This window comes from Falco naumanni, chromosome 4 (genome assembly GCF_017639655.2).
Source record: "Falco naumanni isolate bFalNau1 chromosome 4, bFalNau1.pat, whole genome shotgun sequence".
Lineage (NCBI taxonomy): Eukaryota > Metazoa > Chordata > Aves > Falconiformes > Falconidae > Falco > Falco naumanni.
In genome coordinates, this window is record NC_054057.1 from 16,928,272 (window position 1) to 16,942,543 (window position 14,272).

The 14,272-nt window shown below is 42.6% G+C and overlaps 1 protein-coding gene across 26 annotated transcripts in view; it reads right to left on the reverse strand.

The window, feature by feature from the left end:
* The window catches only part of CLASP2 (cytoplasmic linker associated protein 2), a 146,045-nt gene extending 131,998 nt beyond the window's left edge, over positions 1–14,047 (reverse strand). For 19 of the 26 annotated variants that reach the window (XM_040593199.1, XM_040593188.1, XM_040593181.1 and 16 more), the window contains exons 1-2: positions 13,091–14,046; positions 2,087–2,165 (exon numbers count right to left, since the gene is read on the reverse strand). In XM_040593199.1, coding sequence (XP_040449133.1) covers positions 2,087–2,165; positions 13,091–13,285 — 274 coding nt within the window. In that variant the 5' untranslated portion in view covers positions 13,286–14,046. Of the gene's footprint in view, positions 1–2,086; positions 2,166–13,090 lie in introns of all 26 variants that reach the window. The other 7 variants (XM_040593198.1, XM_040593190.1, XM_040593186.1 and 4 more) reach the window with 2 other exon arrangements.
* Between the last annotated feature and the right edge of the window lie 225 nt (positions 14,048–14,272).

The following is a 14,272-nucleotide window of genomic DNA, read 5'->3' on the forward strand; positions in this document are numbered from 1 at the left end:
AAGGTCTATGTGAGTTCAAAAACTAACCAGGTAAAGCTGTAGGAAAACAACGTGATGGGGGAGACACTGAAGATACCATCTTCCTTAGCTGGCCCTAAACTGCAAGACTGCTGACAACTAAGGAGTCATGCTGAAGGAGTTACCACTGCACAGATCACTGTCAGACAGCCTTTGGTCTGACTTACTGGAGTCATTCTCAGATTACATTAGAAGCCAAATCTGTGGAGTTAAACATAATTTGGGAAATTGCTGGTTCTTTACATTTTGTTGAGGGAAGCAGTTTTCTTGCTCACCAATGTCCTTTTAATTACTCTCATAAAACCTGGACTGTCCACACTCCCAGACATTTACAATGAAGTTTTTGTATTATTGCTTCACTGACAAAACTGAAAATTATCCATGTCTTGTTATGAGACTTCGAGGGACAGTTACCAACTGAAAAGAATGCATACTATAAATCACTCTTCTGAAAAGTCATCTAAAATAAAGACTGTTTTCTGCCTTCACTGAGACTAACATTTCAGTGTCTGTTAATCATATAAAAAAAGCTGATCACACACAACAGTGACTTGCATATTCAGCATCATGTACTCCACAGGTCTTGATTCTGCAGATGCTCAGAGGACCAACTTCACTTGAAAGCACTACTACTCAGCTTTTCTAAAACGTACTTCTGGAATACAGAGCTTCAGACGTCCATTGACGTTCCACAGGTTTGATGGCCATCCAGTGCCAGTCCTCATTTTTTTCTTTTTTTTTTTTTTTTAGGATATAAATGTTACCGAGTCCTGGAATTTAAATCTTTAATTTGCTCGTAATCTCAAACTTCTCAACTACTGGGACCAAGAAAAGGAAGTGTTTTCAAACTATTCTCAAATAGTTCACACTTTAAAGAAAAAAGGACAGAAGAAATGAAAAGAGCTTTCTGACCTTCAATAAAGTTGCTGTGATTTTAAGTTCTACACACCACTAAAATCTACATCAAAACAGAATAAAACTCTGAAGTCTAGCACTGTTTGTAGCTACAAATGGAGACTCCTCAGAATTCAGTATTCTGCATAACACAACATGCCTCCAGTTTCCTTACACTGTTCCAACACAAAACTAACCAGCCAAAAAAACCCCTTTGCAACACATTTTAAATTCTGTAGCGCTCTACTGCAGTAGTTCTACAGCATCCTGAAATATACTTCTAACAAATTTAGTTTGTAATGTCTCAAACTGTACCTCGTATTCCTAATCTTTCAAATTCTGATTTCTTAAATCAAAGAAGTAGATGCACAAAGACAAGGAAGCTTAACATTTTGACAATGTGAAATAGCTGTGGATGGGGGAACAGCATATGTGTTATTTCACATAAACTTTGGAAAACAACATTAAGCTAGAAACTTCTGTTAAAAATGACCAGTGATGTAACCCAATCGATGTTAATGCCCTAGTATTACTATCCTTTCAAGGGCAGCAGCAAAGTGAGTCGTAGTTTGCTCATACCGCCCAGAACAACCGCTTGATACCCACATGTGTAGTTCCATTAATCTTAACTCCATTCAAAGAAACATTTCACACAAGACAGTTATTTTTTCATCCCTTAAAAAGCTCAAGATACTAAAAGCCACAGTCCAGTTACCTAACCGAAGGTAGACCACATAGGTCTCTGAGACCACAGGCTTCAGCAGACATAAAGCTCTAAAGTGATCTGCAAATAAAACCTTCAATCTTTAACACAAGATAAAGATAACACTTATGGTCCAATGTTGGTCCAATGTAATTTTTAGACAACTGTTGTGGGGAATGGTAAGCAAGTACATAACACAGGAATGGTAAGAAACTACATAGCATACAATTAATTGCTGAAAAGATATTTCTGGAACCTTTATAAAATCCCAACCACCACCTAGAAATCAGTGGTTGCATTAAAAACATTAATATTTACAAGTTAGTAAAAAATTATTCGAATTTTAACACCAGCAATAAAACACCTACCAATACCTTATCATTAGCTCAGAAAACTGGTTCCACTTCAGCTGGTGGGGTGTTGAAGTGTTTTTTATTTTTTGGTCTTAAGAAAAAGTTACATTTCACTTACCAGTTCCTATATAGGATTTAAAGCGTCCTGATAGTCTGTTGACAAAGGCACCTAAAACATCTAGTCCCAGTAATGCTACCTGTTGAAACAAAAAGATGAGACATACAAAACAGATTACTAAAGAATTCTTTAGAACATATTTTAAAGAAATCAGACATATAAATGCAAGCATACTGGAAGACTGTATCTTAACATAAACATAAATTAAAGTTCCAATTAGAAAGCTGGTAATTCCTTGAAAGCTTTCATTAAGACAAAGTTATCAGAATGTGTTTGGAGGATCAAGTATATTAGCATATACCAGAACAACTTGGATGTTTCAGTACTTGTCTTAAAACAGAAAGAAAATATTAGAAAGCCATTGTTTTAGTATTTTCAACTACAAAATTACCAAAATTAAAATTAATAATGATGAGGACTAAGGAGTTGGAAGATGCTCTACCCCACCCCGCCCCTCCTGGATCATATATTAGGACTGCAGCTAGCTCTGTCCCTCATGTTCTTTAAAAGATTACTCCAGAGGTCTAACTCAGTACTAACTGAAAATCAAAATTCCTTTTGAACAGGTACCAGTAAAGCTTTAGGCCTTTCCTCCTCTATCATGTTACTAAGCTGTTGAAAGAAACAGATTAGAATGTCTTAACAACAACAATAAAAAAAAGTAGGGGAGCATTACCAGACTCAGAAGAAGTAAACAACTTAAAATGCAAAACTAACTAAGCTCCAAATATAAACAGGAATACAGACTGGGGAAAAAAACCAAATGCGGTTTGAGGGGGGTGAGGTGGTTTTTGGTTTTGAAGTCTCACCTTGGTAAAAATAGTAGCTATATGGAATATTTAAACCTCCATACATCTAAGGGTCAGGCGCTTTAACTACAACAAAAATGGCTATTCATTCTACCATTACTGTTATTACCAACAAAGAATCTTATCACTTGTGTTTCATAGAATCATAGAATTGTTTAGGTTGGAAAATACCTTTGAGATCACCGAGTCCAATGCAGCTGTGCCAAGCCCACCACTAAGCCACCTCCCGAAGCCCGCATCTACATGTATTTCAAATGCCTCCAAGGGATGGTGACTCAACCACCTCCCTGGGCAGCCTGTTCTAACAGTCAACAACCCTTTCAGGGAAGAAATTTTTCCTAATATCCAGTCTAAACCTCCCTTGGCGCAACTTGAGGGTGTTTCCTCTTGTCCTATCACTTGTTACTTGTGAGAGACATGGACGCCCACCTTGCTACAGCCTCCTTTCAGGTAGCTGTAGAGAGCTATCAGGTCTCTTCTGAGCCTCCTTTTTTCCACGCTAAAGAACTGCAGTTCCCTCAGCCACTCAATTGTGTAAGAGTATTTTATTTGAATCGAGAGCACCCGCTGCAATAATGCCTGCATATTCCACATTTTTGTATCCCTCCCTGTGAATGGGTAAAGTTTAATCATCTCGTGATGCAAGTCACATTTATCTTTATTAGCCATTCAAGCAGTTGTCAATGTGGTGATGGCTCTTAACTGTCTATCAAAGATTTGCTTAACGAATGCAGTAGGGGTTCTACTTCACTAATTAATGTACAAAAGCCACTTCAGTAAATACTATAAATTTAAATATCCTGACAAGTAGTTTTGTCTTGTGATGTATGAAAACACATAGTTCAGATCACACAGGGTGAAATAAAGCTTTTAAAAGTTACCTTTCTAAGTCAGAGTAAGGCATGAGGCTAACCCGGCTTTAAGAAACGCAGAAGTAACAAACACTACTATGAGATTCTCATCTCTTTAACAGGTACTAACCAAGGACCTTTACAGATAAGAGGTAAGGGAACAGGTTACTATGGTCTTAAAGGAGCAATCCTCTACCCACAATGTGACAGTCACTCTTTAGCTCATATAAAGTCCTCCATGGTCTCCAACTTTGGAAAGGTAACAGTGTGAAATGTCACAACATCTGCAGAGTGGGAAAGTATGATGTGAGCTCAGGCTGGAAGTAATGGGAAACCGGTCTAGCTAAAAATTTGCTTTCGTTCCACGTTTAAAAATTCTTAAGCGTACCCCTACAGAGTATGCCAGATAAACTACCCCTTACTGGTTCTGTAAATCAGTCTTAACATCTCACTGTTTTGATACACAGTGTTCTGAGTTTCAGCATGTCCCAGCAGGTATCATCCATGCAGTATTCAAGCAGCCCTTTGGAAGGAGACCTTAGCAACTGATAAACTGATATGAGGTTACATGAGCATAAAAGAAAAAAAGAAAATCACAAGTTGAGGCAGAACTGACATGCAAGAAAAAGGCTCCAAGCTCTCAGACACTGTGCAGGACCATGTAACCACACAGGCTCTCCCCTATCAACAGAAAAATCTCTCACCAGCATCATGGCTCTTTCCCCATTAGCTTCAATGAGGGATGTATTTCTTCTGGGATTAAAATCATTGGATCTGTTTCTTACTCTGCATCAAGTCATTTGCCTGCTGCCTAGAAAGAGCCTTTGTACGCTGGGATTGATTCATCAGCTCACTATTGTTTGATGCATTTAAACGCTGCTTTTGAGGTTCACAGTAGAAAAGAAATTTTAGCTTATTTGAACTGGAGATGGTTAATTGTTGAGATACTCTTCAACAAGCCAATGTTCCGGACTGCCCTTGACTTCTCAGATCACAACAAAACTGCCAACCCAAATGAGAAATATTTCATCTGTTCTGGAAAGGACGAGACTCTTAAGTGAAATCAAGATGTTCCAACCAAAACACAATTTTGAATTGAGCCAGTGATTAGTAATTGAGGCTATTCCTTGCTCTGCAGCTTGTTCCTTTTCCAGCTCTCCTACATACTCCTTTCAGTGCTGCCACTGCTTTTCTGTCGGCAACTTTCAGGCATTCAAGCCTTTGCTAAGAAAAAAAACCAAACACTGTTCTTCAAACCATACCTGGTTAACCACGCATGCTTACTATTACTCTCACTTGATTCTGTAATTTCCCATCCGTGGGGGGAACATGTAGGGGCAGGACACTGTCAGGAAACCACCTCTAGTTACACAAGTTCCCAAATGACCTTAATACAAACAGCCCTGGATTTGGCCACAGGATCTCTGAACTGTATATGGAAAAACAGATTTTGTAGATCACAATCTATGAACTAGTCGTAAGAATCTAATGCGGGGAATTATGGAGGTCACTATCTGAAACTCCAAAAGAATGAAGTTAAAGGCACTGGACTTCCTGTCACCATGGGACAGCTGTGGTATTACTAACAATCAACTGACAAACACAAAACAGCATGCCAAAACTACACCCTGCAAGAATAAGCATTGTTCCAGCACTGCAATGCTGGAACAAGACATAAGAAAAAAATCCTATTATGTTCTTCCCTAAGTACTGTCACAGCCAAGGCCAAAGGTGTACTTTCTCAGTTCTCAAATAAGCTCAAGCACCTTGCAAGTAGCTAAACATGAAACAAAAACATGTACATATGTGCAGTCTCTTCTGCTTCACTTCAAGTTTCTTATTCCTACTTCTCTTTACTCATCTCCCTGAATACACTTCTCTCCTGTTTCACAGGATGCTCAATCACTTTTTTCCTGTTTTTAGTGCTTCCCATTCTAATTCTTTCCATATTGCTAACTTTGCTGATATCTACCCATATTCCATTCCCTCCCTTGACCCAAAAGCTTGCACAGATACCAAAAACTGCCCCTGGGATCCACAGGCAGAAGGAAGCTTCCAATTTCCTGGGCTGTTTCTTCAACCCGGGTGGTTCTTCAGTCCCTGCCAGGCCATCTTCAGACTCCTCCCTTGTACAAGAAAACGCATCGCTGCAATCCTCCCACTCAGCATCAGTTGGGCAGCTGCCCCTGCTGACAGCAGCCAAAACTACAGTCCCAGCTGCTGAAGCCACAACACATCATCTACACTTGAGACGTTTTAGCTGACAAGAAAGCATTATTTCCGTTGTTTTGCTTCTTTCATCTTCAAGGTTACAAATGACACACTTCCAAAGATGTGTAGAAGTGTTTTGTTTAGGTTTTTTAGCGTATATCATACCACTTCACATTGCAAGGAGGGAGAGAGGGGTGCGGGCAACCTAACTTAGAAGTCTTCAAACCCAGCAATTTGAGTTGCAAGTTCTTTAGCAAATGCAGAGCCTCCTCTATCTAAAAATGCAAGTTCAGTGACTTCAAAGGAATGTTTTGCCACTATAATTTGGACTACAAGCTAAGATTCTCCTGAGAGTATCAAATCTTTCATATTATTAAAACGCCACATCAGCTGCAACCCTCAACTGTCCCAAAAGGGGTATAAACTACCAAACTTCTTACAATAATCTTCCTGTCATAATCCTTTTGGATAGCCAACTACAAATCATTTCAGCATCGCAGTGCAAGTAACCACACTATCAGAAGATTACTGGATGACTCACCCATACTTATCCAGAGACTGATGAATGCAATTCAGCACTGAAAAGGCCCGGTTTCTTCAGAGGTCCTTCTCAACAGGCATGTCTGGGAGGTCCTTGTTACTTTGACCTCTCTTGTCTAGCAGCCAAAACAAGCTAATATGATGCCATCATAAAAATTTTAAAGCTTATTAAAAAAAATATATTTTACTGGCTTTTCCCTGAGTTGGGAAGTGTAACATTAGACACACACACACCCCTTAACTAAGAAACATTTACCCAATTTTGAACACCACATAGTGTAACACTCAAAACGGTTATCAGAAAATGTTTACAAGCTTTTGTTATTTCAAAATCTCTCATGATCTTCAAACCAGTTTGAGTTCAGACTGAAAGCACAATCTCCAAATTGTTCTGTGTTCTGTGGACAACAGCGACCAGTGTTCTAAAACGTGTCGGGTATTACCTCCAGCTTGATATGTTACAATACCTACAGTTTGCTTCATACATACATTAAACACGCCTCCCTTGACTACTGTCATAAATTTTTCATAGACATGTTCCAAGGATAGTAAGCGTAAAACAGGAGCATATGACACAGAGGCACCTGACATTTTAAGCCATTTTCTTTTTGGGATTGCATGGCTTAAAATTAATGTGCTGCAATGGAAAAAGTTTGAAGACAGAGACTCTTTAAAAGCAGAGCTCAATGTAAAGACAATTAGATGCATGGTATTTCTCTTCAGAATAATTTCTTTTAAAAAGGCTTTTTTCCCCTAAAGAAAATTGCACTTTAAAGTCTTTCTAAGCTTGTTAATGGAGCAAAACAAAGAAACACTTCATTTCAGGACCTAGTTCATCCAAAAGAGTATCATTCCTTTTGTGCCCAAGTCTCTTACCTCCTTTCCCACTTTCTCTTACTTAAATTGTATTAAATGTCGAGTATTTCCCATTCTCTGCTACTTACTCCTACCTCTGCACCAGCTCCTATACTATGAGGAGACAAGTACTCATGCAGCTGCATAGTAACCCGCTTTAGGGAACCAGACCAACAAATGAACAAGAGAAAGCATCTTCTCAGCCACATCTCGTCCCCAAGCCTGTTCACTGGGCAGCCTCACAAGCACTTGCATCAGCGCAATGAAGGCACAACACACCATACAACTCAGCAGCCAGGGAAAGAAACTGCTTAAATCAGCAATGTCAATAAAAATGCAGGTATGGCTCACAAATACGTAAATTCTACTCTGAAGGATGCACCTCTCCTCTTGCACGCTGCACAGAGCCTGGAAAGGTTCTCTGTTCACGCCCTAATCAATCAAATTGCAGGCTAAAAGGATAGCCCTGTTCTCCCTCTTGACTTGCAGGCATGTTTGACCCGATGCACTTCAATCTCCTATTGCATCAGTCAAATCAACTTGTTGAAACACTGCAAGATGCATTCAATATCAACAAAAGTTAACTGCTTCAATAACAACAGTGAGAATGCCTGGCCACAGAAGCAGCTGAGCTGAAGCTCCTTCAACAGGGACTAACTACAGTTAGGCTGGATTACACAAACTGAAGCTGCAGAACAACTGAGAACTATCAATTCCACCTCTGAAGGAGATGCCTGAGACTTTGTGACTTTGTGTGATATTCTGATATGACTGTGTGATATTCCACGTACCTAATTAAAAGCTGGATAAATCTGCATTTAATTAAACTGAAAATTTGTTACAAGCATCCCTTGCCTTCTGGAGATCTGCTTGATTATTTGGCCGACATTCAATTAATACATGAAAAAATAGTAATTATCACTCAAAGAAGAATCAAATCCTTGAGCTTGAAAACTAAAACTGGATTCATACATGGACAGGTTAAACCACATTCTCATTACATAGAAATAAGGGAAGTAGCTCCCACATAGCAGAGATGAAACAAACAATTGAAGAAAAGAATAATGAAATTCACTCACAATCGAACATTCTTCCTCCAAACACACACATTTAAGTTACCACTATTTCCTAACAAAGACTAAGGAAATAACAGGATCTGTACCGTAACTGAAAAATTAATGTTGAGGTGGGTCCTCTTCTATTCCATTTTTCTGTCCTGCAAGTCAGTTCTACAACTCACTAGAGCATTTGCCTTGTGTATCATATGTTGGCCTGTGTTCAACTTCAGACCCAAAATAACCCACACATTTTCTTCCTAAAGACTGCTACTTTATCACATGCCCCACATCCTGCACTTGCGCATGCAATTATTCTTACTGAAATGTCGGCCTTCACATTTCCAGCCCTGACCATTCTGTGATCGTATGGTATTTTTATTCCTGAACTTGCCTTCCCCCCCCCCCCAATGTCAATATCTGCATCTTGTTTAAATAACTTATAATTCTAGCTTCCACCTCACACACTTACATGTAGTCAATGTTATAAATGCTATCTCTTTGCAAAGGACTCAGACAAAATTACTAACCATTTGTCTTAACTATTTGCAAATACTTTTATTCTGGAAGCTGAAAGCTCCTCCTGCTGGCCTTTTGTTGAACCAAAACGAACCAAAATAAATACTCACCAAACCAAGGAAGTACTAAAATGCAACAATAACATACTACTGGTATTTTCGTATATTTCAGTATTTCGCGTTGAGACAAACAAAGCTAAGAAAAAAATCTCACTCTACAGGAAGCATAGAATAAAAAATAATCCTAAGGATTTGCCTAAAAGAAACAGATTATCCACGCTATCAGAAATAGATACTGTGAAATCCCATTTTTTTCTTAGCACAGCAAACAATCTGCTGCTCTGACAAAACCAGCAATTATTTTCCTACTGTAGTTGAGGAATAAAGCAAGCAAAAATATCAACTAAGTAACATTTGGTAAGAAATTCAAAAATGATTCAGTCACAAACATTACCGATTACTCTTCTCAGGTAAAATTACCCTGAAAAGCTACCAGAATTTTAGTCACAGGTTTACACTTCTTATCAGGTGTGATTTGCATAAAGAACCAAAAGGTGGCTTTATCACTCAAAGAAAAAAAAAATTATGGCCGTAACTATCAATTTTGATGGGCTTAAAAAAAACCCCACAACATGCTAACAGAGGTTAGCAAGTTATCTACATGAGTAGACTTGCAAAGCTCTACTTGAAACATACTATTTCTCCATCCCACACCTCTTTAGCAAAAGCTCAAAGCAGATTTCCAGATTACCTGAAGAATGGTTTGAGCCACCAGACTGTAGTTCAAGTGACCATTGGGTAAAAGAGAGAAGAGGTAAGAGATGTGTCAATAACAACTCACGTATACACAGACCGGTTAACCCAGGAAAGCCGGCAAATATCTAACAGTAGTGATACCCTCAGAATAAGGCATTAATTTACTGCTTGAAGTTCACCCAAGAGTCTGAACACAAACAGTAGCACTGTTCCAATTTTCTGAGATTGCCAAATCTCAGAGTTTGTGAACAAATACCAGCAGAATAATACCATCACCCAATTCTTTTATAATACTTTGCATCCAACGATCTGCTCCTTTAAAAAAAAATCCAGAATTCACTGCCCTTTTTTTTGTTTGTTTTTTTTGTTGTTGGTTTGGGGGGGTTTTTTGCACATCATCTGGGTACTACCTGGTGTTGCAAAGTTTTCAATAGTCTTTGGAAGCTACTTTATCACTAACTGCACAGACATACTGAAGTCCCCAAACTACACTGTTAAGGTCAGCCTTTAAAGATGACTCATCTCTCTCTCTCACACACACCCTCCCCGCATTCTCCAACCAACTTTCACTAGAACTCTATACCATTTGCTGATGAGTCAGTGCATTCTTAATCCCACTTTTTTGATTTATCAGTAACTCAAGCTGGTAATTGCATTTTCCACTTCAATGAGCTAGATCAACTCAGAAATTTTCCTATCTGCTTTCTTAGTTTAGAACTGCCAGATTGTTTATTAAACTACTACATACGGCTGCAAACTTCAGAAAAACAAAAGCACTATTTCCATGGCCAAAAATCTTTTTGAGACAAGTTAATTGAACCTTGCTGCTAGCAAGCCCATACTTGTTTACTGAACACCTATTCTCTTCTCCCCCACTTGTTATCAAGTCTGCCAAATCAACCCTCCTGTTCCCTCCAGATCCTTTCCCTTCTGGTTAGGTGAAGCAGAAACCCTCCAGGGTGGCATTTCACAGCAAGTTCTCTCATGCACAGCACCGAGTCCAGCCTAGAGCTCCCAGATCGCGCATCTTCTCTCTCAGTATGGTCAGCAGAGTGCACTGAGCTTTCACATAAGAGGAAAGATACAGCACATCCAGGGCAAGTTACATTAGTGATTCCCTCATTATCCGTACCAGTCACCTACAGTGGAAACAATGCTCCCCCTCAAAACTTCCTCCAGGATTCCCTACTTCAATTCATATAGCTCAGCAGTTCCCATAAATAAGCCGGTCGCCAGCCACTATCACTGCTCAATTAGACAGCCATGTCAACAGGGAGGAATTAATGACTCTGGGACTTTGAAGACCTGCAAGACCTTTAGCAAGATACAGGAAGAAAGAAGTGATAAGCTTAATTGCCTAAGTGCTCTACAAATCCACTCCTCAGCAGAGGAAAGGTAACCAACAATTTATTAAAAATAATCAAAACCAAAGATTACTTCAGTTTTTCTTGAGACCAGACATAAACCTGTGGTACTCATTACTTTATGGTATTGCTCAGGCCCTGAGCTGAATAACAAATTCAGATCTAACATTTAAACGTGTAACCACCGATGCTTGCACAAGGTAAAATACAGAAGTAAAATGCAAACCAAAGCTTTTCAGAACACTTTTCATTTTCGTTTTGAAGCAGCAGATGCTGGTAGTTGCCACCATAGCCAGGAACACTAGAACCTATTATGAGCAAAACCATCCAAAGTCTTGTCCATTGCAGTTAATATATTGCATATTAAACACGTTTTTAACCGGAATATTGAATGTATAGAGAGCCATAAGTAAGTGGACATAAGTGAAGAGGCAACAAAAATATTTTAGTTATTATGCAAGCTATTTTTTAAATTCTTTGAATTTGTGATCATCTTAACCTCATCTTGCATGACTGAGGCTCATAATCTGGAGTGCTGCACATTCCTCATTCGTCCTAACAGCCAAGGAGTAAGCATCAACAGCAAGCAGAAATATCTCACATTACAAAAAATACATCTTGAAAAGCTGATTTCCAGTATTGGTGCCCAACTTTGGCAATTTAAAAGTGCAAAAAGAAGCCTTCACATTACCCTGTTGAGATAAGTCCTCTTTAAACAAAAGGGTATTTTTCAAGACCTGTCCAGGTTTCACAGTAATCAATTATCACTGACAACTGCCCTCAGATGAGGAATTTAAAGGCAAATAAATTACACTTGTACAACATACGGTTACTTCCTCAAGCTAATCAGACCTTTAATGACAAATATACTGAAAAAAAATAAGCTTACGCACAAATAGAGTTAAGCCTTATTAATTTCACACCTCAAACTTAGAAATGCTACATGCTAAACACTAAGTAACACAGCACTGTAAAGCGAATGGAGAAAAATTAAGAAACCCCTGCATTCCACGAACATACTGCCCTTACAAGTTACTCCTACCAGCCTCCTGAGTCTAAGCAAATAGAAAAAAAAAATTACAATAACCTCGCTACACGAAGTTGAAGGGCCCATAGTGCAAGTCAGTGGCGTTACAAGGCCGGAGGGCGAGGGACGGGCGGGCCCGGCGGGCAGCGGCCCCGCGGCGGCGGCGCAACACCGCCCCCTGCCGGCGGCGGCGCCCGACACAGCCACGCACCCAGGCGGGGGAGGGAAAAAAATATATTAAAAAATCGCTACTGCGAATACGATTGTCCTTGGTAATGAACTCCGTTGTCAATCGCGTTATCGGGTGAGAAACGTCAGAAAAATATATAAATACTACAAGAGACGTGGTACGGGAGTAATCACCGGTTTCCGTGTAGCTCAGTCTAAAAGTCAGCAAAAAAAAGTGAAACGTGAGTCATCATTGGGCTGCTGTAAATTTACTATGTAACTTCCCACGCACAGGGAAGTCACCTAAAGACGATATAAACAACTTCAAACTTACAATGGAAACCCCAAGAAGCAAATTATGCATTAAATGGTATAAGACGCAGGCAGTGTAATACAAACCCGGTGAAACAGCACTCTTCACGGCCTACAGAAAATAATGGCAATCTCATGAAACATTACACCCAAGTGCAGGGACCATGGGAGTGGTAGCGCAAAAAAAAAAAAAAAAAAAAAAAAGAAAAAAGAAAAAATCACCACCTATCTTGTTTCAGAATAAGAAACACAATCCGAGTATGTAAAACAGCTGTGTGGTTTGGTGGCGTTTTTGTCATGTTATGTGCAAAAACGTTTAAATAACCGCAAAAGCAAAAAACCAATTACTGTTTCTTTTAGGGCAAAGGACTAGAAACAAAGTTTTAACCAATCCTCCCAAAATTTATGCATTTCCCTCAGGGGGGTGGGGGGATACAAGCTGTCATAAATGCAGTTTTATTTCTGCTCCTATTTAATTTAAAAGCAAACCGTGATGAATCATGGTGTCCCTGTGCTGAGCCTCGCCACCCAGCCCTACCTTGAAATTGCTGGAGTTGACCCACGCTGTTAGCTCGTCGATCACTTTGTCAAGGCGCTGCTGGTCCTGCTCCAGGTCGGGCGACCTGGCCGGGTCGCTCAGGTATTCCAGCAGCTCCTGGCCGACCTGCAGCCTGCGGCCCACGTCCTTCTGCTGCACCTGGTCGCAGAAATAATCCATCCCGGCAAGCTCCATCCTCGGCCGATGCGGAAAAGTTTTTTCGGAGCCGAGCCGAGCGGCCTCAGGGCGGGGAGCGCGGCCCAGGCAGGGCGGGCGGCAGAGGCTGGCAGACGCCCGGCGAGGCGGCGGTCCCCGGCAGGGCCGCTGCCCTCATGGAGCCGCTCCTCGCCTCCTCCGCGCCGGCCCCGCGCCCGGCGCCTCCATGCGCGCAGGCCGCCGCCAGGGGCAGGGGCCGCCGCCGGCCTCCTCCGCGCACCGCCCGCAAGGTGAGCCCCGCGCAGGGAGGGGAGCCGGGCCGCTCGCAGGCGGCGGCGGGAGGCGCCTCCTCGGGCCGGGGCTTTCCGGGCGCCTCCGCGCCGCCCTAGGGGAGCCCGGGCAGGCTCCGCGCCGCCGCGCCTCCTCCCCCGCCGGGGAAGGGGAATGAAGGCGAGCACAAGCGCTACAGCGGGGCGCGGGGGACGCGCAGGCACCGCCGCGGGCTAATGGGGTCCCCGCGGGAGCAGCCGCCGCCGCCTCTCACTCTCCCCTCCGGCCCGCAGGCGCCCAGGAGCAGTCCCAGGGCGACCCCTCACCGCCCGCAGCACCGGCCCGTCCTCCGGGGTACGCGGCAGCGGCCAGGCCGGGGCGGAACTCTCATGCTCCCGACGCCGCGGCCTCCGGCCCCTCCTGCCCGCCCGCGGGGCGGCTGCGAAACTTCGACCCGGCGCAGCCCGGCTCTCCCTGCCGCGCCGGACCGGGCGAGACACCCCGCAGCCGCTCGCTTCGCTCCGCGCCTTCCCGCGCCCGCCCGCCCGCCCCGCGGCGCCGCCGCCTCCGTCCCGTGGAAGTTGCGTCCTCGCGCCGCGGGCCGCCCCGACCGGCGCCAGCGAGACTGGGCGTGGCGCGCGACCGCCCGGCCCCGCCCCCCCCCGCCCCTACCAGCGCCGAGCGCGCGCCCAGGCGGCCCGCCCCTCGCTGCGGCGGGAGAGCCAGCGGGCGGCGCGCGCTCACGTCGGCGCGCCG